Below are 27029 nucleotides of genomic sequence, written 5' to 3' on the forward strand. Positions count from 1 at the left end.
AAGGCTAAGGAGACAGTGTGGACCCCTGTTGGTTTACCCTTACTTCTGGGATCCCCTTTCACATGATCAGTAGAGCCACAAACATATCATTTTCATGTCTTTATGAATGGTGGCTTGTTCTGGCCTCCTTCTGGTCTGGCAACAGAAGGTGCACTAGCCTGATTAGGTTTCCCTTGTGGCTTACCCTTAGAATTTTGTTTGGGGGCTTCTTTGGAATTGGAATTATTTGAATTCTCTTTGTTGTCTTTCTTGGGCTGCTTTCCCTCATCCTTTTTCTGAGTTACCCCTGAATCCTTGTGAGTAGCCCTGTTGGCAACCCACAAGTCAGCAGCCTTAGCTAGCTTCTTAGAATCTAGTTCATTTGAATCAGCCAAGTGCTGTCTGAGCTCAGGAGAGCAGGCATCATATATAGACTCCATCATTACAGGATTTCTCATTCCTTCATAAGTGTTAACTCTATAACCCTTAATCCATCCCTCTAAGTTCTTCAAACACTCATTCACCCAAGTAGACTAAGGGGTACTATCATGCTTTCTGAGGGTCCTAAACCTCTTAAGGTACTGGGAAGGAGTCTTCCCAAATCTAGCTATCAAAGCTAGCTTTACACATTCATAATCCATCCTATCCACCTCCCCCAACTCCATTACCACATCAGATGCAACAGGGCAGAGCCTAGAGAATAACCAGGGGATCAACCGATTCCCTGTGATATCCTGGAGCCCATGATTGTATTAAAACATAGCTAGCCAATCTAATACATCCAACTTAGGTTCATACATACCCACAATCTCTTTAGGCATCCGGGGTCTTTTTGGACTGGAAGATCTAGAGGATTCGGGGAGAGAAGCATTTTCCAAAGACAATTTCTTCATCTCAATCTCATGATTGAGCTCCATTTCTTTGAGCCTTAGTTCTTGATGTCTCTGTTCAGTTTGGGCACTAATTCCTTTGAATTCTAGTTCAAGTCTCATTTTTTCTAGAGAGATAAATTCAGGACTTAATGTGGGACCTGGTAAAGGTCCAGTAGCCACAGGCCTTTGAGCAGGTAGAGGACCAGAGGGGGTGACATTGTTATCCACCTCTTCCTCATCTGTTTCAACAATAACATCTTCAATATTATCATCCTCCATGTTTGCTACATTTGCTGGAGTAGTGGGCACTACAGCACCACTATCCAGACTTTGTTTCTCTAACAGTCTATCAATCATTTCCAATTTCTTGCCTTTGACAGGTAGACCTTTCTGTCTACACAGACCCCTTAAATAATCAGCAGTATACGTAAGGAGGGTCTCCTGGCTGTTACCTTCCATATTTTTTTTTACTTTGTTTAAAATAAACCTTTTGTGATAGTTAGCCTTGTGGTTATTTGAACCAAGGTACTAGCAGAACTCTAAAATGTAAATCCAGTACTTTTATCCTCACCGCTGTACACCAGTGTTAGGCAGAATCCTGTGCAGTTCACGTAGGGAGCACTACAGAAGATTAAGACGACAGGTGAGAGCAATAAATCCCCTTTGGTATCAGTCTGTACCACAAAGATTTAGTTGGTAGCTGCGGCTGAGCAGTCAGACTTATCTCAAGAGGGAGATGAGCAGTATTCAGGGTTTACACAATAGGTCTGCAGTACTATGGCACAAAGAAACACTGACCAAAGTTTTGTTATGAAAAGAATATATATTTATTTTATACACTTCTAGTTAGACACATCTATCACAGTTCTTAAAGCAAGTGTAATGTGGTCAAAGAAAGTATACACAACTCCCTAGTTAAATTGTAGACAAGTTTGAGCAAGAGTGAAAACTGAGCAAAACGGCACTGTGAAAACCAAACACAAATGGCACTCTATCAATTTCTCATGAGGGAGGGAAAGCACAAGTTATACAGAAATATCTTACAGACCATAGCAACACTTCCCCTAAGTTTGTGAACCGCTTTAAGCAAGGCAGTACATCAGTATAGAAAATACTTAAATGAAAACTGAGCAAAATGGCATTTCACAAGGTTTAAAAGTGGGGAGGAAAGGGTGGTTATAAGAAGTAGGTGCACCAGCACAGTTCTAGTTGGAAAGCAATATAGAGAAGGCAGTTCTAACAAATTTAGCCAGCGTCAGTAGGCCTGTGCCAGAATCAGTGGTACAGGGCAAGGGCCCAGGAGCAAAATGTTCTTGTAGCTGCAGTCAAGTCTTTGGTTAACGATTTTGAAAAGGTGGATGCAGAAGGCTAGAGACAATGTTAAGAGAGAGGGGCGGCCAACCCAACAGGTAGGTAAAGGATTTAAAACACCTTTAGGTCTACTGCGAAGAAAGGGCGGCCTGGCGGAACAATGTACCTTTAAAATGAAGAAATGGCTCCTGCGGTGGCAGTTGTTCCTGGTAGTTCCTGTAGTTCGGGGGATCCAGCAGTGGAAAAGAGGCTCTCGTGTGCAGGAAGGTTTGAGTTACTGCACTACCCAGGGATGAAACCAGCCGCGGTGCTGCCCGACGAAAAAAAGGTACACTCCTTTAAATCGTGGTCCGGGTGGACTGGTGCCTGGTTATCTGGCCTCCGAGTACAGGGTACTGGCGATTCGACCAAGGCAGGTCTGGGAATGTGATTGGCAAACTGGTTGGCCCCACCAGCTCAAGTGAAGAAGGCTCTTTCAGATGAAGATCTTCTCTCATCGTGTGGAGAAAAGTGGTGAGATGCTGCAGCAGGGCTTCACCAGTGGTTCAGTCGTTGCAGATGTCTTTGGCTTCTCTCCTCTTCGGCTTCTTGGTTCCAGTGGTGACGTCTTGCTCTTCCAGTCCTCAGGACCCTGCTTTTATGCAAAAAGATCCCCATTCACACAGCCTAGCTGTCACTCATACAGTGGAGTGGTCATCTTGGTGGCAGACCCTCCAGCCTATCAGTATAGAGTGCTGAGGCAACCCTGTCCAGGGGTCCTACTCCCCCTCCCACTCAATGGACCCACCCCAGACTCAGTGGCGCCGAAAGGAAGGGCTTCTTGGCAGAAGCTCATCAAAAGGACGAACAAAGGATCCCCGACCTGGGTTAGGAGTTTAGAGAAAGACACGAGAAAGAAGTTATATTAAAGTTCTGGCAAATAAAACCTACTGGAGTAAAGTCAATATTAAAATACACCGGCGGTATGTTAGAGGCTGTCAGAAAATGTGGTAGTCTCGAACAATGGGATAATCCCAAAGGAAAATATTTGCGGTCGAATATTTACGTTAGTAACCACTGCCACCAGCCAGAAACCTTTGAGAGAGGGACTGTACGGTACCCTCTGGAAAACTATTAACCCTTTCCAGTACCTCCATTGTAAGATGGTTTGTACTGGTTTAGTTCATAAAAATTGACTAGTAATGTCAATTGGGACTTTACATGCCCTGGGAGACAGTAGTCAGTCTCAGGGCACAGAGTCTATGTTTGGGGGTCGCTACAACATCCCTGTGTCACTGCACATAGGGTGCTTTGTAACACATGTGAATAAAGATGGTTCCTATGGAGGTGAGAGAAAACCCCATAGACATTAAACGCAAAAATAGTCTAGAACACACATAGCAAAAATGCCTAAGAGTGGGAAAAAAGTCTCACTCTTAGCAGGAGAAAAAAACAAACCCTTCAAATCCAGCAAAGCCGCTGGGGGACTCTATAGGTAAGGGAATTTAGTCATAGAATGAGAATTCTCCCTAACAAGGAGCACCCAGGTTTCTACCCCTCCCCCGGTCCACACCAGAAAAGGAAGACATGGGGTTCAATAAGGGAATCATCTTTTTCTCTCTTACACAGCAGGATAGACATAAAAGATGTAATATGGCACAATCACAGGGAAATGAATTAAGATTAAATAACCCCTCTTGTACTTAATAGTAGTAGTGTGGAACCGGGTTTTAAACCTAAGGTAATGGGTGGATTTCTTTGGAGTTGAATCCCACAATGTAATAGGGAAAGAAAAGTAGGGTGGATTGATACCAACACACGGTAAACAAAAACCCAAAGGAAGGGGAAACTCTCTATGGGACCTAAGTCTCCTGCTTTCCCTCACAAAGTAATGCTCACTCTTTGTGCAGGCATGAACGTGGACATGGGTGTTGGCAGTGGTAAAATGGAAGCGGTCTAAAGCATCAAGCCAGGAATTGCATCTGTTGCTCAGATGCCGATTTAGTTGCGGTCTCCGCTCTTGTGAGTGTTAACTGGAAGTAACTCTAGTCACTTCCGATTCCATATTTGTAAGCCCCTTGCCTGGCTCTGTCCTATCAGGCACCATCTTGGGTACAGAGGCCAGGCAATGCAATGCTTTGGATGCCCTGGATGTGCTCGGGACCCAGAGTCTCATCAGGGGACAGTCCTAACAGGAAGCTGCTACAGGAGAAAGCAGTCATTCTCCTAATCTTTCATTGTTTTTTGTCTTAGTGGCAGGCTCAGCATAGTTCGTTTTGGACTGAAGACAGACTTTACTTTTGGATTTTATAGAGCGACGTCAAGCACCCAAGTTAGTTCTGTTAGGTAGAGAAACCCATAGCATAGGAAAGTGAGGACCCTTCCTATTATTTTAAATAAAAGCATCTTGATATGACAACTACTGGTCTGTCCCCTCCTTCTGACCCACCACCCAATCCAGCTGTTTTTGCTTTTCTCTTACATCAAGCAGAGCACATATGGGTCCACTTAGTTTGGCCAGAAGAAGTACAAGGAGTGGCAAAGGTTCTGAAATATCTGATGCCCAAGATTGTATCACACGACAGCTCAGTGCTTTCCCAAACATTGAGCAGTTAAGAACGAACCTCACAAAAATACATTATTTTGTATTGTATTGTAGTTGACATTTACATAGCACTTTGTACCATTATTATTGTCTCAATGCTCCAGTGGTTGGAAATCCCTTGGGGGCCTAAGTGCAGGGTGGTGGAAGTCAAATAAGAATGTGTGTGTGTGCATTTGGTCAAATAAGCCTCAGCAGGACTGGGCAGACGCCGGTAGAGAGCAACCAACATCATGGGCACTTTTGGTTTTTAGACTATGGAAAAGAAAACATGATATTAACAATCAAATGAAAGTTACAAAAATATAGTAACAAGAATAATATTTGAATTTGGAGAAATTGTCAAAATGGCAGTAGTTTACAACCAAAGTGCAGATGAAAAATAATTATGTGAATCCTCTGGCCCATTCTTCTATATACAGTAAACAAAAATGTTCCCAAAAGTAGGAAACTCACGTGGCCTGGCACACTATCATAGGCCAATGGATAGCCCAAAATTCAATAGGTCTCTAAATTGTTTCAAGCAAATTAGGTGCTATATGTTCAGACATTCAGAACAAATTCATAATACATCAATTTTCAAGATGAATGTATGTTTAATAATGTGACCCAATGCGTTTTGAGAAAACGTCTCATCGAGGGTCCAGATAAGATGTTAATTCTACAAATAATCAGAGAAGAAAATATTCTTATAATTGTATCCATGGTAACCTTAAATTGTTACAAGTTGATTTCCTTCATAGTAATTCATTCAACTATTGCATATCTACCTTCATATTCTCATGGTCCTCATGACAATGTTCAATAACGGCTTATTCAAGGGACAAGTTGTCTACACATGTAGTGTACCTTTCTTGGTTACCTGAAAGGGGATAATTAAATGTGGTCTCCAGCCCTTTCCAGTTATTATCTTTTGAACAAAAGGGGGGATTAAATAGGCGTCCAATGTCTCACCGTATTCAGTTTATTCATGTAAATATGCCCTTCTGGTGTGCCCATGTAAGGAATTGGAGTCATCATCATCCCATATCCATGTTATGTAAACAATGTTCCTCCTATGAACGAAATTGACATCCAAATACTGTATAAATATCACTGTGGCAAATATCCCAGTCTTATGCTTGTAACTATTAGCTCAGAAATCATGGTACTCACCCAGCCTCCTGGAGGTGATGGTATGAACTACGTGTGGGTAGTAGTGAAAGAAAGAAACCACCAGGGTTCTTCTGTAGAGTAAAAACATTTGTTTTATTAAAAAACAGGTTGATACCTGTGCAGAAAGCCGACAATCACCTGTAGTTCTCAAAATTGTAAACTCACCTCATCACAAATATGTAGAAGATGCAGGTGAAGTTGTTGAGTCTACTGTGTTGAGTCTACTATCTAGCCAGTAGTAATTAGCCCTGCCCAGCTCTGTCCCACATCGAATCTGCATACCAGGAGTTCTATGTCTCCACTCTACAGAGGGTGGAATCAGGATTACCAAATATCACATGTTTTTTAACAGCAAATCCAAGTCTTGCATTGTCATAATGTCTACACTTAATCTCTTCTCAATAAATGGTTACTTGGTTTGAAAATGAAACAATCATTGTAAACCTTTTGAGCAGTGTTATTATTATTATTATTATTATTATTATTATTGTATTTATTGAGTGCAATCCTATCTTCGGGAAGCAACGGAACACTTTACAATCACAGGAGGAAGAAAATGATGATGGAGGCAGAGAAACAGGGAGCTAACTCCAGTGGAGGGCGAGGTCGGGCAATTTGGCTGCAAATGATCTACAAACAGCCAGGGGAGGAAACAGTGGGGAGAAGATCACCCGATCTCACATAGGGTGGGGAGCTGGGTGTGTGTGGACCAGGGTATTAGGAAGGATCCATTCCTTGAAGATAAGGGCCTTGAGCTCATTCATGAAGTGTAAATGCAAGGGAGCAAATCTGATGTTGAGAGGGTGGAGGTTCCAGAATGTTGGGGCGCAGACAGAGACAGTTTGCCTTCTGCTTCTTTCCTTCCTGCACAGGCGGAGTTCAAGTCTGCACATGTCCTTACTTCGGGTGGGTAGTAGGCCCCTGGAGATACTTAGTTTATGAGGGAAGAAGCTTGGGGACTTGAGGGTGACAGCCTTGTAGCTGATGCAGCAGGATTTGAATGATATGGGCCTGGAGAGGGAGCCAGTGTAGTTCGATGAGGGTTGGGCAAAAGAAGTTTAAAAGAAAGCAATCAAAATTGCTGACCCTTTGATCATGATTTAAAGAAAAAAAGCTGTTTACCTTCAGAGCTTTCCCCTTATGCGGGTGACTTTGAAAAAAGCTATGAAGCTAAATGACATGTCCACCTGACTACCAAAGTAAATACAGACTATGTTTACAGATGCTAATAAAAGCAGATTCTGATGCAATGTTAAAACACACAGGGCCTCATTTGGAGTCTGGCGGATTGAAAATCTGCTGCTTTTCCACTGGCAGAAAGAATTGAAATAAAATGTGCATAATGTTGTCTCTACACTGGGAATCCACCAGTAGAGAACTGAAGGAACATCTACTGGCTTCCCCATGCAAGCAGCGTACAGCTCAAACTGTGCAAACATTAAATACTATAATTTTAGTCCAAACAAATATGGGCAATTTTAATTTCTCCACATTTTAAATGTGTTGATAGTGAGTATGTTTAGTAATTTCATAAAACTTGATGTCCATTAGTTCATTGTCGCTATGATTTCATAAAATGAACACTTTGAAATGGTACTTCGAAATGATTTTTTTGTTCAGGGACAAACCATGAGGCAGTATTAATGTAATGCTCGTGTATAAATGGCCTGCTTTGTGCACTAGGTATCTAATTGATGTGACAAACAATAGGTCTGCTGTGCGTTTAGCCATGCAGCGTGTGTATGCGTGGGCCATAGCATTGAAATTATACATTCGAAGCAGTATATATGTCTGGGGCATGCCGAACCCAGTACTAATCTAGCTGTACTCTCTTCCCTTATTCACAAACTAATTTTACTGAAACGTGTGGCTGCTCCAGTAAGTGGGGTGGAACTGCTCCTTGGGGTTGGGCATTCGCTATGGCTAAATTGATGTGATGAAAATCATGTCAGTGGTGGATATCAAACGGTAGAATAATCTATAAAAAACATGTAAGTGTGTTTTCAATTTTCAAAATAAATGTAAAACCATGGTTGCCCCAGAGAGTGGCATCACTTTAATTAAACTGGGCTGTGTGATTGGTATTGCACCTGCTCCTATGGATGACTTGCTAGCTATGAAACATTGGTGGTGTCAGTCTGACGTTATTTTACTATGGGCCTCATTACGAGCATGCTGGTCCAGTAATAACAGTGCCAGTAAGCGTGCCGGCACCGTTGTTATTGGACCGGCACACTCCGAGTCTGCAGGTGGGTGCTGCTCCGTCCGCCAGGTCTGACCTGGCGGGCCGGACGGCCCCCGCCTGCAGACTTTCCAGGAAGCACCAGCACTGTTATGTCAAAAGATTCCCTTTCCATATTGCGTCTGAGAAGCAAATCGGAAATAATTCTATTTGCTGCATTAAGGGAGTCCCAGGGTCGGGTCCTCCCGTTTGACGTGAGCCCCCCCAACCTGCATGCAAACACACAAGATGCGCTGTATCGTGTCTGGGCTCCTCGCTGCTCTGCCCGAGCACACGTGGCAACGACCCTTTTATTCTCCAACAACAGAGTTATAGTACTCTGCCGCGTGCACAACTTAAAGGGGACACCACACTCCTCCTTTTTCATAATGAACAAAATAACAATTTAACACGTAACCAAGACGCACTCGAACATTGTGGCAAACGGGTTAAAACACCCCATCATCGCTGGCATGTATCACAGTCTCTGCCTGTATGATTCAGGGGTCCAGCACATAGTCACTGAGGTGGGCAGGCCTACCCCTCCCAGTTCGTTGAGGATACCTCCTGCTCCCTTCCCAGCTTAGACTCTCCTCAGCTGCATCCCCCCAACCTTGGGGAACCTGGGGGCTGGCTGCCCCACCTTGATCTGGCTCTTCAGCGCAGTCACGGCCCGGGGACACCCCCAGTCTCTTGCCTTATCCAACTCTCTTGAAAAAATGTGCGTTTCTGGTCACTGTATCTGTTCCATTGGAGGACGTCGCCATCAACTCCTTCACAGTGACCACGTCCATCAGGATTGGCTCATATGTTAGTGACAGTTTCCCATGAGAATGCCGATTTTTCACAATAACCTCATCTCCTGGTGCCAGCTGGTACTGCGAAAGCCCCCGTCTCACACTCTCGCTCCGGTATCTCCTTTCTTCTTCCACCTGAGCATCGTCAATGACAGCGGGCTCCCTTGCATCGAGCAGCAGGCTCCTCAGGCATCTCCTAAACATGGCCTCAGCGGGGGCCACCATGATCGAGCAGTATGGAGTAGCTTGATATGCCCGAAGAAACTGGTATAGGGGTCTGCGAAGGCAATGACCCTGTCCGTGGGCGATCCGAAACACCTTGTTTAGCGTCCTCATGAAGCACTCGGCCTCGCCTTTAGCACGGGGCCAGACCAAGGTAACTTTCCTGTGGTGGACCCCATACTCTTCCAGGAATTCAGCGAACCTCTCGCGTTGGAAATGTGGTCCGTTGTCCAAGCACAAAGTCTCCGGTAGTCAATGGGTTGCAAAGATTTTTATCAAGTTCCACCGCCACGTCTTCAAATGCCACTGATTCCACAAACTCCACTTCTGGGTACCTAGACCACTGGGACCACCAGGAAGTGGACATTGTGACTCACAGATCCAAAGTCTGCATGTACTGTCTCCCATGGCTTTGCTACTCGAGGCATTGACTCAATTCGGGGGTCCGTCCGCCTGCACCGGGGACGCTGCCTGGCACCATACACAGGTCGCCACAAACTCCTCCAGTCTCTTTTCCACATCCGAGAACCAGATCTTCAGCCTCAACCTGGACTTTGTTTTGGCCATCCCGTGGTGACCATGGTGTGAAGCTCAATTACCTATTGTAGCAGGTGGGCGGGCCCCACCATGTTGTCTCCTCGCAGTAACAGCTCAGTCGGTGAATGTTAAATCCTCCCGTACCCTTCGTAGGTGTTCCAGCGTGATCCTAGCCTGCTGGGTCCTTTTTCCTAGTCCTTCCAGCACAGGCTTCCACTCCCCTTTTTGCAGTGCGACCCGAAGGATCTTGAAGCACTCGTTCCTCTTGGACACCTTTTGAAGTTCCTGTAAGGGCATTGAGTTTGGCGTCACTGCCTTCACGACAAACTGCATATGCTCCTCGCTCTCTTCAGTACTGGACATGTCTCCTTCCTCACCCTGGGCCTTCGGATGGCACGATAAATAGTCTGCTCAAGCAGCGGTAGCATCCATCGCTCAATCCTGGCAGGTGGTTTGGATGACGATCCTGCCATAATCTGCAGCAGGGGCTTGTGATCTGTTATAACCGTCACCAGCCTTCCCAGTATTTAGAGACAGAAATGCTGACACCCCCACAGCACAGCCAAGGCCTCGTGTTCAATCTGCGAATATCTCTGCTCGGTGTTTGACCGAGCGCGACTGCTGTATACTATGGGTCTTGCCTCTCCCTTTTCATCTGTCTGCATGAGCACAGCTCTCAGGCCAAACGGGCTAGCGTCCACCAACACTTCCGATGAGAGTTTTTTTTCCTCATACGTTGTCACTTATAATTTGTGCGACTCCTGCACCAGATGTAATGCGATAGACTTTAGTTAATAAGTGGTTTTGATGCAGGGTCAAAATACACCACTGCGTCTTCCGCAGTGAGGGCCCCTTTTATATCCTCAAAAGCTGCCTGCTCGAGGTGGCCCCATTACCATGTGGACTCCTTCTTCATCAAGCTCCTTAGCATCTCCGACCTCGTGGCAAGGTTCTTGATGAATCCACCACAGAAGGCCGCCATCCCCTGGAAGTTTTGGTCTTCCTTCATGTTCTCCAGGGCCCTTTCCTCCATGTCTTTGACCTTGTGGGGGTCTGAGGACACCCCTCTCCTTGAACACAAATCCAAAGAACTCGATGCTCATTCGGAGGAACACACACTTTTCTCAGTGCAGGGTCAAACCCAGAGCTTGGATCTGTTCTGGAGTTCTCACCAGCCATATCATGTGCTCCACCTCAGACTTGGTGAAAACCAGAATATCGTCATTGATGTTTAGGATGCCTTCCAAGTTGGCCAGGGCTCCTCGTATTAGGTTCTGAAAAACCTCAGCAGCTGATGGCACACCGAAGCTGAGCCACTTGTATCTATACTTGTATCTAGACATCCCCTGGTGTGTCGTTTATGTCATTATATAATGAGACTCTGGATACAGCATGACCTGGTGGTAGCTGACCCACAGGTCCAGCTTTGAGAAGAACCTTGCTCCCTGCAGCTCCGCAATGATGGCGTCAATGGTGGGGGTGAGGTGCCTCTCCTCTCCAGCATGCTGGCCTTGTTGGGGAGACGCGTGTCCGTGCAAATCCTGACAGAGTCTGGTTGTTTGGGCTTGCGGGTTATCACAATGGGTGACACCCATGGTGTTGGGCCTTCCACCTCTCGATGATATCAAGGTTCACAAGACTGTCCAATTACTTATCCACCAGATCCTGCAGGTGAAATGGGACCCATCAGTGCTTGAGGGCTATCGGCTGGATGGACTCATCGATGTAGCGGCACGGGCTCGCCTACCATCTGTCCCGTTCCTGTGAACACCTTCCGAAACCGCTCGAGGACTGCCTGTACATCCTCCATGTACACACTGTAGGCAAAACTGACAATGCCATTCTCTTCAGCCCCCACACAGCTTAGAAGGGTGATTGTGCTTACGTCCGTTACGAAGAACCGCAACCTGATAAACGTGCTCAACTTTCGACACAAAAGCCCCCACCAGCTGGATGGGCTTGTCGCCACCAAATATGAAAATGCTTGCCTTCGGACGCTGCAGGGTTGGGGGTTCTCTCAGCGATTCAAATTGTACCCTGGCCATGACATTGACCAAAGCATTGGTGTCCACCAGCACCGAGATTGGCGATACATCCACTTGAACCATGTACTTTGGCTGCCGCCAGTCCCTGGCCTTCTGGACACTCATGCTTGAAATAAAGAAGATGTTTTCTTCATCCTCCTCCTCCAGTTCCTGAACGTTTCCATCCTCTTCCTGATCTACCACCACCACATTCGTCGAATGTTGCGGCTGTGCAAATACAGCCCTGATCTGCCCCCTCTGGATGACCAACGGGAGCCGGGCTCTGCACATTCGGGCATAATAGTCCATCGCGCCACATCGCACACATGCCTTGCCCTTAGCAGGGCACTACGCGGGATGTGGCAGATCATATCCGCACTTCAAACATGACTCGGGGCCCCAGGGTGAACCTGTCTCTCTGCTGCGTAGCCAGCCGACGTGCCCCTTTCCCACCTTGGCCACGGCCAATCCCCACACCTCTTCTGACCTGGAAGGTCGAATTGCTGCATCCATTCATGATGCCTGCGTCTCTGCCACCTCATGTTACCGCCCTAGCTCCAAAATGCGTGGCAGCGTAAGGCCTGGCTCTCCAAGGACTAGGCGATAGAGTTTCCCCAACACACAGCCCTGGATGAGTTGGTTCCGGATCATGGACTGCTCATTGTCCCACACACAGCAATCTCCATCCACCGTAGGCATCCTTAGAACCCATTGAGAGATTCATCATCCTTTTGCTTGGCACTGCACATCACAAATCTCTCGTAGTCCACATTTGCTAAGGCCATGAAATGTTCGCACAGTGCATCTTTTGCCGCTGTATATGTAGCATCTGCAGGTTCCAGCGACTGAAATATCTGGTGCACCGCCGGAGCATCCGAGTATAGCAGTATCACCACCTTACTGTCTTCATCCATTTCTCCCATGGCACTGAAGTAGGTGTCCATTCGATCAATCCATGACTTCCAGCGAGGGCCCAGGCTCGATGGCGCCCCTGAGACATCAAACTCAGGCATGGGTGCCAGTACAAGCTGTTTGTGCAGGACCCCTTGGCACGGCTGGCAGAACTCCGGCAGGCCCTGCATCTGCCTGTGCTTCATCCACCATGTTGGTCAGCGAACGAGCACCCCACTAAGGTTAGGGCCGCAACCCACATTATATTAAAATGATGGACAGTCCAGAGTCCAGCACCACCGGTGCCTTTCTTCATCCTCAGCACCTTCTGCACAGCTTCCCTTCCACACACCAGAATGGCTGTTTCAAATATCGAGCACAGCTAGGATATCAGGACTTCCCCAGCTGCACCCATTAGTGTCCACACAAGGAGAGTCACAGAGTAAGAATGCTGGAGAGCGGCTGAGATGACCACGAGCGTTGCGTTGTTTCTCTCAGCTCCTCCATCCGGATGACACTCACAGCGGGAAGAGAGAGAAAAAAAACAATATTTTGTTTCTATGGATGGGGGCTTCTGACCCCCCCCCCCAACGATGATCCAGCGATGGTGGGGTGTCCAGAAATTGAGCACCGGAGGCGCACAAGCACTCTTAAAAGAGCCGCAGCCTCCAGCACCACGTGCGATACAATGGCGGCTGAAAACTGCTGAGCACGCTTGCCCCCCAGCGAGAGAGAGTTGTAGAGCGATTTATTGCCTACCTCTCACCGTCACATGGCCCGCAGGTCCGGATTCAGCTAGGCGACCACCTCCTCGCCAGTATTGTAAAAGTCAGAGTCTAAGTTCCCCGCCTGGAGGGACTGCCTTATGAAACTGAGCCATGTGGCGTTTAATGCATTACCGTCTCCTCCCATAATGTGATGTATAATCTATTCAGTCAATACTGTCTTATCGTTTGTGCGCCCTCTGACCCTTAGCTTAACAGTTTCCAACCTTATGTCATCCTCTAAAAAGGAGACAATCAGTTCGTTATGCACAGCATAGTTGTGCATTAATTCTAGACAGGCCGAAAATATGTTTTCAATGGTAGTTAAACATGAAGTGTTACTATAGCCCCAAATACTTTCTCTGTTTCTATCAATTGCCTTTGGTTTGGATGTATGTACTTAAAGGATCATTGTGACTGGCTGGACTTTAGAACGCTTGTTAAATCTCTTTACACAACCAATAGCTTGTGACATTCTATGGGCCTGCTTTTCAATGCTTTTCAATGTGAGTCTTGCTGTTAAAACAAAATCCCCAAGTAGCCGAAAAAATCAACGATTTGCAACCTTTTGCCTTCTATTCAGCAAGAATGTGAAAAAAGTAACTGAGCAAGTACATAACCCTGGTGAACAATCGCTTTGACTGGAAACCAGGGAGTCTAGTACCCACGTGGGCCAGTGCGCATGCATGCTGAGTGATTTTTGTGACGAGTTGAAAAGATATGGATCAGACCGGGAGGGCACTTCATTTCTTTGAGACACTGCCCTGCTAACTTTTTCAAATGAAGTGCTGAGAACCATGAATGCCAGATAGATTGTCTCCTTGCGCAGATAAACTGAATTGAAGAAACTGTTTTGATCTTGCTTGTGCTTTTTAATTGACATTAGCACCCTTTGCAGCGCTGCAAACCAATGAAAATGCTCGAAACGCAGGCTGTATTAACCAAGGAAAGCCTGTGCTCCGAATATGTTCATTTATTTATGGTGCTTCCCTTGCCTTCCCCGCTGCCCTTCACCACTTAGCACCCGGGTAATTTTCTACACAGGTTGTAATGTCTTTATTTAAAAAAGAAAAAAAAGAGAAACTTAGCTTTGTTGTGCTGCCCAGTACCGCACTGTGCTGCTGTCAGGGAAGTCTGTTTTCCTGCTGATGACATCAGAGTCATCAACATGCAAAACAGACTTCCCTGACAACCGCACTGCGCAGTGCTGTGCCAGAAAGGTATGTTTATCTTCCAGAGAACTACGCAGGTACTAATGGCGATATGCCCCTTCGCTGGCATACTGACCCTTTTGGTTACGGCACGCCACAATCGTTAAGGAACACTTGCTGCGTTCAGACCCATACTTGGTTGGTAGGCCCACCACCTCGGGGCATAGTGCCTCATTAATGAGAAACAAACAGGAAGCAACTGAGAACAATACAAATATACCACTACAAACTAACATCCTGGATGGAGACCACTGATCAGACCTCTTCACACCTGGGTATCTCTCACATGCCTGGTATTCACAACTCCCTTAGGATAGCACCTTTTGACACCACCTAAAACCATCATAAAATAGTGTGACAGAGTGCCCTCTCTGAGGTATATTAGGCTGATTTTTTTAAATTCTAGTAAAAAAAAATATTGTGGTTTCTTCAGGGATATGTGCTTTACCAAAGAAACACAAATTCCACATATCTAGTTTAAAAATGGTGTCAGCCGTTAAGTCTTGCCTGTCTTCTGGTTCATGTGATGAGTTCCTTAATCACTGACATCCATATACTGGAAATACATAAACTTCTGGTCACAGTCCAGTGGCACACCTGTTGCTGCTGGAAAGTGGAATCCTTACTGGAACAAAGTTGAATGCAGACTGAAAAGGACCCTTTGAAACCTTTTAGCAGTTTCACATTATGGGTTGCTAGTAGGAAAAGGTATTGATATTATATCGATACCAAATAATCCTTGTTAGGGAGAGTATGATGTTAATTAGGAAGATTGTTAGGTCCAAAAGCTGTGCCTGGCAACAGTTACGTTTTATTACATGCAATGAAGCCTCATGATAAAATAACATTTGAATTTCCTATATTCTCTTATTCCCTGTGGGAATGCACTATAAGTCATGAAGTTACATGGTAGTTGCTCGTACATTTATATCAGCATATCACCATAGAAATATGTTGTGGTATTAACAGAAAAACCATTATGCTCATATCATTTTGAATATAGATAGACTGCTTAGTCCAGAAATTGAGTGAAAAGGCTTGGAAAGCTGTACCTCCCCCAGAACTGACACAAGCTGGCATGGGCCAAAGTGCCATATTCACACTCATATATGTGTGAAGGGGGGACATCCAAAGGTTTGGTTGAAACAATACTAGATCTCTTGATCTTGTGCAACAAGGGCTGATTAAGCCAGGAGATTAACAAATGCAGCCAGGGCTGTTGTTACTGGGGAGGCCGGGAAGAGGTGTAGCAAAGGCAGACTTTAAGGTCTAGAACAGGGACAGGAACGGTGAGGATCTTCTAGCATGCTCAGCATGTGCCACCTAGCATCTCTTTATTTTATTTATTTATTTTATTTTATTTTATTTATTTGTATTGCGCTGGTAGCTCGCAACTTTCGGGGCGCAGAGACAGGAACACGAGAGACAAGTGACGGATAACCTACACGAAGCACAAGACAGATATAGAAGATATAGAACTGGGCCAGAAGTAATTATATGTTTTACTTAAAGATGTACGTTTTCAATTGTTTTCGGAAGCATTGGTAGTTGGCTTCCATCCTTATCTGGCCCGGGAGGTTGTTCCAGAGGCCTGCTACAGTGACAGGGAAGGATTTGCCCGCTCCGTTTTTGAGTCTGAAAGGAGCTGTCGTAATCAGTCCTTGTTCGGCTGATCTTAGCTCTCTGGAGGGCTTATATGGGATGATTTTACTTCTCATGTAAGCTGGAGCTTTGCCATATATACATCTGTGTGTGAGCGTGACTGACTTAAATTGGACTCTTTCTTCGATTTTTAACCAATGTAGTTCTTTCCTGGCTTCGCTAATGTGCTGGTTCCTAGGTATTTGTTTGATGATTCTCACTGCATTATTTTGCAGGACTTGGTAGCTGTGGTAACAGTTTTTGTTAGAACCTAGTATTAACGCGTTGCCGTAATCGAGGCGAGATAGAATTGTTGCTCTTGCGATCGTGGTGCTGTTTTCCTCTGATAGGTAGGGTCTAATGGCTTTCAATAAGCGGAGGTGGTAGGAACATGTGTTTTCCACATAGAGGGTTTGAGCCTCGGATCCCAGGGATGCTTCTAACATCATCCCCAAGGTTTTACCCTTGTTAAGGACTTTTATTGGAGTGTTTTTGATGGTAAAGGTGTTATATGCGGGGTGGAGCTTGGATCTGACCAAATTGGAACCAAAGACCATGAGCTCGGTTTTATTGCCATTTAGACACATCCAATTTTGGTCCATCTCTGTGAGAAAAAAGAACACCCTGGGAAATGCTTCAAAAGATGGAGGTGAATCTATGTGCGAGATGTCTGCATTGGTCTCTAGAGGAGGGCCTAATATCCACCAAACCTCTAATATTGTTTGCATATAAGTGGGGTAGGTAAGGCTTACTCTGTTGGTCACCATTTGGAGTATAAGACTCAAAGTATCCTTCCATTGGATTTAGGACAAGATAATCAACAAAGGAGAGGGAAAGACCCTTTCCTCAGAATGCCACGAGAACAAAGTAGAGTACCAATTATCTTATCTGCAGCGGGGGAACAAAGACCCAAGACACCTAGTTACCTACCGGGACATGATGTGCCTGGATGTGTCTCAGAAAAGGTCAGCTTGAGTGGAAGAACAGAAGTGATCCCCGGTTTGAGAGGTTGGTGGAATGAGAACTCACAGCAACCAAAAGTGAAGAAGATCTATCTATGTTCGGCTGTACATTTTGCTTAACAGAGCCAAAAGAACCTTCGAGCCAGCATTAATCCCCTTAACCACCATTCAATTGCCAGTCAAACTGGCGTGCCCCTATGTAGTATTCAATGGACTGCTGCCTAAGCATTTAAACCCGCATTAGCACTGTCACACTGACGATGAAGCAAGCTCCTCAAAGACATCGCTGCTGAGACAGAGCATCATCTGGCGCCATATCACACACCTCGAACAGCCTGATTGAGTCCAACCTCATACTATCAAGTCTTTGATCAAACTCATCAAGCTTGACATCTTGGAGACAATGCAACAGTGATCTAATGTCATCGAGCTACTCCTCTTAATCACACTCCTCCATTAGCCAAGCACATTTGATCCAATTTCTAGACTTCCAACCAAAACCCAAACCCATGCAAAGCACCTTAAATACCAGCTTGATGCTGTTGAGCCAACCAAGGCTAAGGAAGTGAACAATGGGACTAGGAGCCAGTCCCTAGCACCGAACTCTGACCACTGGGCCCTATCGTTGGCACAAGTGGCTGGTTATGTCCCTCATCTTTGCCCTAACACCAAACATGATTTCTACAACGATTTCTGTGTTTTAATAGCGTTTTCTAATGTGTTGCCTATTTTTTATCACCCTCATGCATTGCAATTCTCAGCTTTTCAGCCTGCCTCATGTAGATATTCAGCATATCTATACTGTGCTTTTCAATTGCAGTGGTGGGTAGTCAGTGTTAGAACTGTACCAAAAAAAGTAGTAGAACTGTGCCCCGGCAGGGTACCAATTAGGTGTAAAGGGAGCAATGCGTAAAACATCAAGGGTTGCAGCCAGGCTGGTTGACACCCAATTAACTTGAAACAGATTTCAGTTTAGCTGTAACAATATCTGATGGTCAAGTGGAGGAGTGTGCTTTAACTTCACAAAGAAGAGTTCCAAAATGATGAAAATGGTTTAAAAAAATTGAAGCAGTGGAACGCCACTCCCGACGGTTCACACTCACCTCTTCCACTGTAGGTAGTTAGTGTTTTGATGTTTACTATGTTTAGTATAGAGTGATTCCTTTTATGTATACATTGGCTTTGACATTCCTTTTTGTTTTGGTACTTTCCACGCTGTGATTGATTGGGCACTTTCTTTGCTGACATACCTCTCTGGATAGTGGAGGCTGCTCCTGTCCCTCATCACCTAAGCCAATTCATGGTATAACTTTATGCACAGCAAGCCTTTGCCCCACCCCTTTGTACTTCTGAAATACAGTTACCTTGTGGTTTGATGCCGCACTCGTGACACTTTTCAGGCACCTGATATCCCGGTGCCACCTGAACATTACAAGTCTCGGCGGATCGGGAAGTTAGGCGCCAGAAAATGTTGTTCACCATTCCTGTGGAGTCCCATAGGACTCCATGGGAGTAGGGACACATTAGCACCGGCTCATGCTTCCGTGACAAGTCTGCCTACCGGGACCGATGTGCTCGGAAGGTCAGACCTGTCGGGCGCTATGGCCCCTGCAAGCAGACTTGCAGTGTGGCGGTCTGGAAAGGGTGCTGGTACGTTGCTACCGGCACCCTTATTTCAGGACCACCACACTTGTAATGAGGCAATGTCTTTCAATTCTATACCTGTATACCTGTTTTTAAAATAAATGTTTTTGGTAAAATTGTGATTCTACTCTGATTAAACTTAGTTTTTATAGGCCTAATAAGCAACGAGAAAGCACAGAATCACCAGTAACATTTTGGGGCTTATTGCAAGTATGGCAGTGTGCTAAAAATGTGGTCGAAATGTAATTACCACCACTTTCACTAGGCCTTCATACTATGGCCCTCATTATGAGGTTGCTGGTAGGCCGCCGGTTGTATCAATCGCCTACTGGCAACCTTGACTCACTGTTTCTGCCACCCAATATCCTGGTAATACCGGGATATTATGGGCAGCAGTGGAACTGTAAAGACTATAGGACTCCATGGGAATGGGAACACTGAAGCACCGGCATTGTTCGGGACTTCTGTGAATTATCTGCCGGTAGGGGCCTGAACTACCGGCAGGTCAGGACTGCCAGTAGATCACAAGCCCTACCAGCAGACTGTGAGTGAGCTGGTCCGGAAAAGGTGCCAGTAACCTTGCCTATGTGTTTGGAGGTAAAGTGGAGGAGTTACCACTGCCCACTGGCAGACTGTTTTGACTCCACTTTACCTCCAAAAAAGAATGAATGAATGCCAGTGGAAATGCATCCAGTGGTATTTACTCCAAACCACACAGGAGTCCTATGGGATTCTATAATAGAGAATAAGTCAACTTTGAAATCAGGGGGAAGTACCTTGTAAGGTGGTATTGCAGTGGTAATTGCAGTGGTAATGGTAAATGAAGTTGGTCATATTTCTGGCAGTAAAGTCGAAGGAACTCGGAATCGGAAGCGGCTCTTAAATCTGAAATTTCAAATATTCTCACCACTAATATTATGGTTAAAAACAAGTGTAATGCGAGGGGTAGAGTGTGGAGAAACTTTCTACAAGATTGGGAATTATGGCATCTCAATGGAATAACCAAGAGTGATAGTCCTGGCCAATGTACCTGGTCTAATGGTAGTAGCACAGCTACCTTAGATTTCATATGTGGGAATTCCACTGCATTTAGCTACTTGGTTGATTTCGAACTAGTGCCACTGCCATTTAGTGATCATTCTATGGTAGAAGCCTGGCTCAATTTGAATACCATTGATAACACGATATGTGGCGCTACCAACATTGAGGTATCAAATAATGGCTGTAGAATAAGATGGAATCATGTTAACATCATGAAAATGTCTATGAAACTACAGAGGTCTATATCTCATCTTATCCAAACCATTTATTTTTGTGATGGCGATGCAATCGAGGCCCTTATCCAATGCTGGACTAGTGAAGTTGCCTCCATTCATGGCAATCCTATTATTGCTATGAAAAAGATTCCCTTGACTGCATATGATAGAGAAGTGGTGATTAAAAGGCGATTATATTGTCGTGACCTCAGGCATCTGAAGGTCTCCTTGCTTTCAAATAGCAGGTACATCGCTTGCTCCAAACGACTTAAAACCAAGTACAGAAGTTGGTGTAAGCGACATCATTATGAAAAAATCAACACCCAGTGGCAGGGTCTAATTTCAACTATTAAATAGGGCAATACCAGAACCATTTGGAAGACACTAAACAATGCCAAAGAGCAACACTTGCCACAACCACTGAATGCTATTGGGGAACAAATATGGGTTTACCATATCTTTGACAGTAGGTATGACCCTTTAATGATAGACATCCATCCCTATTCCACAGGGGCTTGGCCTTTAACATTCAGTCGCCAATCTATCCTAGAAATAATTGGCAAGCTTAATAATTCAAGAGCTCCTGGTCCCAAAGGTCTAGCATCTGCTGTGATTAAATATGATCCTATTAATTGGTCCCTGGTAATAATGGCTCTATTTAATAAAGTGTGCTATGCTAAAATGATACTCAAATCTTGGACCTCCTCAATCACTAATCCCGTTTTTAAAGCGGGAACTAGATCGCTGCCCAGTAATTATCAAATTCTATCTTTGTTAGATACTACGAGTAAAATATTTTCTGCGATTGTTCTTCATCTTTTGCAGAGTTGGGTTGACTCAAATAGTATTCTCCTCCCTATGCAGTCCGGGTTTTGGGTTGGGTTTAATACCATACATAACATTAGAATTGTGGATGCCATCATGTATAGGGCCAAATGTCATGGTAATCCCTCAGTATACATCACCTTCGCCGATTTTCGATCGGCGTTTGAAAGGGTCAACCGTAATAGTCTATGGGAGATCCTGTCCAGACTTGGATGCCCTTCTTGGTTGGTTGAAATCTTGATCAGCTAAACCAAAATAATTCAACTCGGGCTCACTTAGACAATAAAGGGAGGTTGACTGGCTCTATCCCAATCAACAAGGGTGTTAAACAGGGTTGCCTGTTGACGGCCCTGTTATTTAAACTGTATGTTGCCGACCTACTTAGTAGACTTGAGAAGCATGCCCATTGTCCCATCAATCTTCATGACACCAAGTATACAGCATTATTATATGCAGACGATTTGGTGATAATTGATCATACAATTAAAGGGATGAAAGCAATTCTTGAAGAACTTGGTCGGTTTACAACTGAACACGATATGATCATTAATCTAAGTAAGACCAAAACTATGCTTGTATCGGCATGACAAGTTAATAGACCTGCAATGAGAATTAGTTGGGGTGTAATTGATTACACTACTTGTTATAAATATCTTGGTGTTGAGATGGAGTGCAAATCAGGATATTCCATCTAGACTGCGAGGAAATAACAGCGCGCCAGGCACATCACCAATTTTGTGTGCAGATTTGCTTTACATTATGCTGGATACACCTACAGAGGCATTATGCTACTATATAAGCAAATTAGTAGTACATAGAAGTACATTGGCGTTTTGAAGAACTTATCTTGGCTCGATAAAGTGTGGAAGGGTACTGGCGGACAATACTTAATCTATCCCCAGCATGTCCAATTCAATATATTAGAGTGGAATGGTGGCTAACTTCAATTAGATCTATTGTTCAGTATCAAAGAGCCTTGCTCCCACTGAAAGCTCTCAGCCATCAGCCTAGCGACATGTTGAGGATCATGGGAAAAGGGATCCTTAATTTCAAGCGTGGTGAGATGTCTGAAACACATAATTTACTTTGTATGGAGTCATACCGGATTTTGAATTGGTCTCTGGAACGGTCTAAATGTGGAAAATATGATTGTATCAAAAGAGCATATATATATATATATACAAGGTCTGTATGAAAGACTGGACAGATAATTTTGTATATATGGGAAAATTGCACAATTATGCCCACCTGTTAGGCATTGTCCATCGGTACCGTTGTCCCCAACAATATTTGATAAAATGTCCTTCTCCAGCGGTACGCTGATTTAGACTGCTCATGCAAGTCAATCCATTGCCGTTGAGAGCGACTCATGGCACCCAGTGGCAGGTGGTCTTGACTCAAGGAATTGTCAGATATGTAACATTGACAGTAATCTTGAAACAGTCTGGCATATACTGAACACATGCGCTAAACTTTCCATCTTGTATAGAGAGATGTATGGTCGGTATGTGCACAACTATGAACATATTGCATCCATTGAGTTTTGACTGTTATGTTTAAATACGTCCTCTGAAAGATTGGTAATGTCAGGTATGGCAAACAGCAATGCTTCTTATCAGTTCTGCTATCGGAGTCTAAGATGTCGACTGACATGCATGGGATTTGATTTACCCTACCCGGAGCTAATGTTTACATAATCACCTATACACATGAATTTGAATCATAGAAGTGTGAGATGAAGTGTGTGCTATTGTAGCAAAAATTGCTGGTGTTTTAATGTAATGTAATGATAGTATGTGTTCTCTGTGAGAACTTGTATATGAAATATTTTAGTGATGAAAGTATGTATTCCTTTTCTGTTGAATTGTTGGGAATTCTTAATGAAGTATGTGCTTCTCTTTTATGTGAATGATGTATTGTAACATTTCTGTTTGAGCTTTGAACATCAATAAATGAAAAAATAAAATGTCTGGCAGTAATACCACCGAACATGTAATGGAGCACTTTTTTATATATATGATTGGTTATTTATAACACGCCTAATACCCAGAGGTTTCTAAGCGCGGACCCTGAGATCGAACCCGTGTTGCTCCGTGTCGTCTTGTTTCGAAGACTAGCACGTTGCCCATGTGCATCAACGAATCCAAGATTCATAGATTCTCAGTTGAACAGCGTTAGAATGGCGCTGTCCCTCAATAGGCAGAAAACTAAACATCAAGAGAGCTTTGGAAATATTATGGTAGACAATTTTCTCCATCACCCAAAGGTAAGTACATATGGTAATTATGGAAAGAAAAATTGCATGGGAGGACTGTTGGTCTACGTTTGATGCCTGTAGCAACTTTTATAAAGAGTCATATTTAGTTACAATATCAGGAAAACACACAGAGAAAGGTTTACATTTGCATATATATGGGAGCAATGTAGTCTATATATAAAACAAAAGGAAACCAATTGACAAAGAATTGCTAGGTGCATGGATGCAAACCCACACCGTACGAATAAATATTTATTGAATATCTGTAGATTCTAGAATTTAATTCAAATTTGTGACTCTTGCCCACAGAAGATTCCACAAAAGTATACCATGTTTCCTGAAAAGGAGTTCTGCCTTCATTGATATTCAAGAGATCTTTCTTGTGCTTCCACTCAAGAAGGGAATTTGTTAAGTAAAACAAAATGTCTTGTTTATGATATGATTAGCAACAAATCTACACAATTATCAAACAAAATACATACATTTGGTTTAGTTACTGTCTGGTATAATCGTTGACTGATATAATCAAACCTAATTCCCAGAACCTTTTTTGTTGACAAACTGGTTACATTTACATAGAAATGATAAACAGAGGGTTAGTCTTGTGCAGATACCACATATACACAACATGCTTACGTTGTTAGACAGAGAAACACAAGCTAAACCTGTCCCCATGTGTTGGTCTGGGTCTCCTTCAGGAAATATCATGAGGACTTTTTTTGGGTAACTCCAACCAGACGTTAAAACGTTTTCTGCTTAACCCTACTTACCTTACAAGTTCTTGAAGTTCTTGTTTACTGACATGAAACAGATGAAGCACTAGGCTGACAGAAGGGTTGACTAATGCCACACATGTTACTTTAGAGAAGAAACAAATAATTAAAGCTTCTCATCTACATGAAAACATGGCAAGCTTCCTCTTGAAAGCATCCTCGATGTCTTTGTTTCTGAGGGTATATATTGTAGGATTTACCATCGGCGTGATGACCGAATATATCATGGCTACGAGCGAGTCTACATCGGAAACATAGGATGCCGAAGGACGGATATACATGAAAATGATTGGCAAATAGAAAAGGTTCACCACAATTAAATGAGAAGCACAGGTTGAAAAGGTCTTTCTTCTCCCGCCTGAGGAACTAATTTTCATGATGGATGATATTATTTTTACATATGATATTAGAACAAGAGTAAAAGATGTCATAATAACAAAGAAGCCAATGGATGAGCCAATGGCGACATTGAGGGACGTGTCGGCGCAGGCCAGCAGAAGAAGCGGTGGGTGGTCGCAGTAATAATGATGAATTATGTTGGGTCCACAGAAGGGCAGCCTTGAGGCTAAAACTGTCTGTATCAGCGGACTGAGGAATCCCCCAATCCATGCAGCCGCAGCAAGCTGAGTGCAGAGTCTTCTAGTCATGTGTGTGGCATAATGGAGAGGTTGGCATATGGCATAATAGCGATCAAAGGACATCACAGTCAACAGGAAGCATTCTGAGCCGCCCAGAGAAAGGAAAACATACATCTGTAAGAGGCAACCGCTAAAGGAAATTGTGTTGTTGTTCACCAAAAACTTGGCCAGCATTTTTGGGACGGTAACTGTGGCAAAACTAAGGTCCAGGAAGGAGAGATGACTGACAAAGAAGTACATTGGCGTTTGCAGCTTCTGATCCAAGTTTGTAAGTAGACATACAATCCCATTTCCTGTGATGGTGAGGAGGTAGATGGTGAGGAAGATCCCAAACAGCAGGCCATGGAAATTCTGGAGACTCGGAAAGCCATAGATGATGAACTCACTTACTGAACTATTGATGCTCTCCAACATATTCTGCAAGATTTACCTGAAACAGAAATGTGAAAAACATGCGCATGACTTGTCTCCATGGAACATGACCTATTACTTAAAACATGACTCTATTAGAGAGATTTCATTAGGTCTAAGGAATAAGAAAAATAACTCATTATTACATTAATGCAAAGGGAATTGACTGACCTGTCACCTCCACCAGATTCTCAACCACTTTACTAGGTGACAAAATTCATATTTATGCTTCTAATGTCTTTGTATTTGTATTTATTTATTTTTATTATGTTTGGTTTATTACAAACCTTTCATAAGATTACATACAAAATTACATTTTAAAATCTCACATAGTTATTTATTTATAGAGTGCTTACGCCGAAGTACTGAACATATGGACAAACTGGTACAAGATAGAACAACAGGGTAAGTTCAGAGACAATATAATGAGAATGATACATTCCCTGACCGTTAAATAAACAGTACTGTGTCACATCAGGAACGGTTCTTTAGGAGAAACACTATTTCAGACACTTTTTAGTGATCCAATGACTTAAAGCTAAATGGGAAACCCAGTGTGCTATCTACCCATAAGGGAAGAACACCCTATCCCTAGCGGGGATGCCTTGTCCTAGGTGGCGTATGGTGTACTGCCTATCTAATAGGGATAAATAGAAAAGGAACTGTCCCTTGTCTCACCAATTGTATGGGGGAACCTAAATAAATAGATGTATTGGATCATCATACAGGAGCAACCAACAGTAAAAAACCAAACTTCTAAGCTGCTGCGGAAGACAAGGCTGGCTATTAGATCATTGTTGAAACAGCTGATTAGCTTGTGTGGACATTCAGGTATCCGTGCGATTTATATTTGTTTTTATTCACCCTAAAGCATCTTAATTAGCCACATGCAGAAATTATGGTTCTAATTTCTAAAAAACATATTCCCATCGAACAGGGATGTCTTAAAATGCTCACGTAATGTGAGTATTGTACTAATATCTATTTTCGTTGTGAATCCCTCCTAATTGACAGGGATATCTTAAGTGGACATTGGATCCTCCATAGCCACAACGGCTGGGTGGTTTAGATGATCAGGGTGGTATAAATCTCATGGCTACCTGAATGTCCACACAAGCTAATCAGCTGTTTCGGCAATGATCTAATAGCCAGCCTTGTCTTCTGCAGCAGCTTAGAAGTTTGTTTTTTTACTGTTGGTTGCTCCTCTACGATGATCCAATACATCTATTTGTTTAGGTTCCCCCATACAATTGGTGAGACAATGGACAGTTCCTTCTCTATCTATCCCTATTAGATAGGCAGTACACCATACGCCACCTAGGGCCAGGCATCCCCGCTAGGGATAGGGTGTTCTTCCCTTAGGGATAGATAGCACTCTGGGTTTCCCATTTAGCTTTTAAGTCAACGGATCACTAAAATGTGTCTGTAATAGTGTTTCTCCTAAAGAACCAAACTGGTACAAATTAATGAATGAAACAATTGCAAAATGACAATAAATTTACAAGGCAAAATTAAGAGGGAGGAGACAGAAAAACAGTTTTGAGTCTAGAGCAGAAGACAGGCAGGTTAGAAGAAGAGTGAATTTAACGAGATCGGGAACTCCAATACTTCGGAGCGGGGAGAGCAAAAGATTGAAAATGGGAATAGGCACAGGGAGGCTTAGTGATGGTAAGAAGAAACACGGACTGGGAACTCAAAAAATAGTTAGGGGAATAGAAGTCAATAAGAGAGGCGAGATAAGGTGGAGAGAGGTCATGGAGAGATTTGAAAACAATACGTAAGGAGTTAAAAAGAAGGCGAGATTCAAAAGGAAGCCAAGACAGTGAGAGGAGAGCTGATGAAGTAGTGGAGCATGGAGGAAAGCAAAGAAGAGTGTGAATCAACAGAGGATAGACACAACAGAGTAGGGAGATCTGATGAGCAAGCAGACTAAACAGCAGGGAAGAGTAGTAGAAAAGGCAGGAGAAGATGAAAGCAGAAATAGGAAGCTCACTAGCAGACAAGGAGAAAAGATGACAAATCGTATGGATATTGTAAATGAAACTGACAGACGTGGG

The 27029-nt window shown here is 43.9% G+C and overlaps 1 protein-coding gene across 1 annotated transcript; it reads right to left on the reverse strand.

Moving 5' to 3' along the window:
* Nucleotides 1–24039: 24039 nt before the first annotated feature.
* LOC138528103 (olfactory receptor 6N1-like) lies at nt 24040–24975 on the reverse strand. Its single transcript, XM_069639553.1, has one exon. The coding sequence runs from the start codon at nt 24973–24975 to the stop codon at nt 24040–24042; it is 936 nt and encodes a 311-aa protein (XP_069495654.1).
* Between the last annotated feature and the right edge of the window lie 2054 nt (nt 24976–27029).

Source organism: Ambystoma mexicanum, chromosome 7q (assembly GCF_040938575.1).
Source record: "Ambystoma mexicanum isolate Mex_15411 chromosome 7q, UKY_AmexF1_1, whole genome shotgun sequence".
NCBI classification, from domain to species: Eukaryota; Metazoa; Chordata; class Amphibia; order Caudata; family Ambystomatidae; genus Ambystoma; species Ambystoma mexicanum.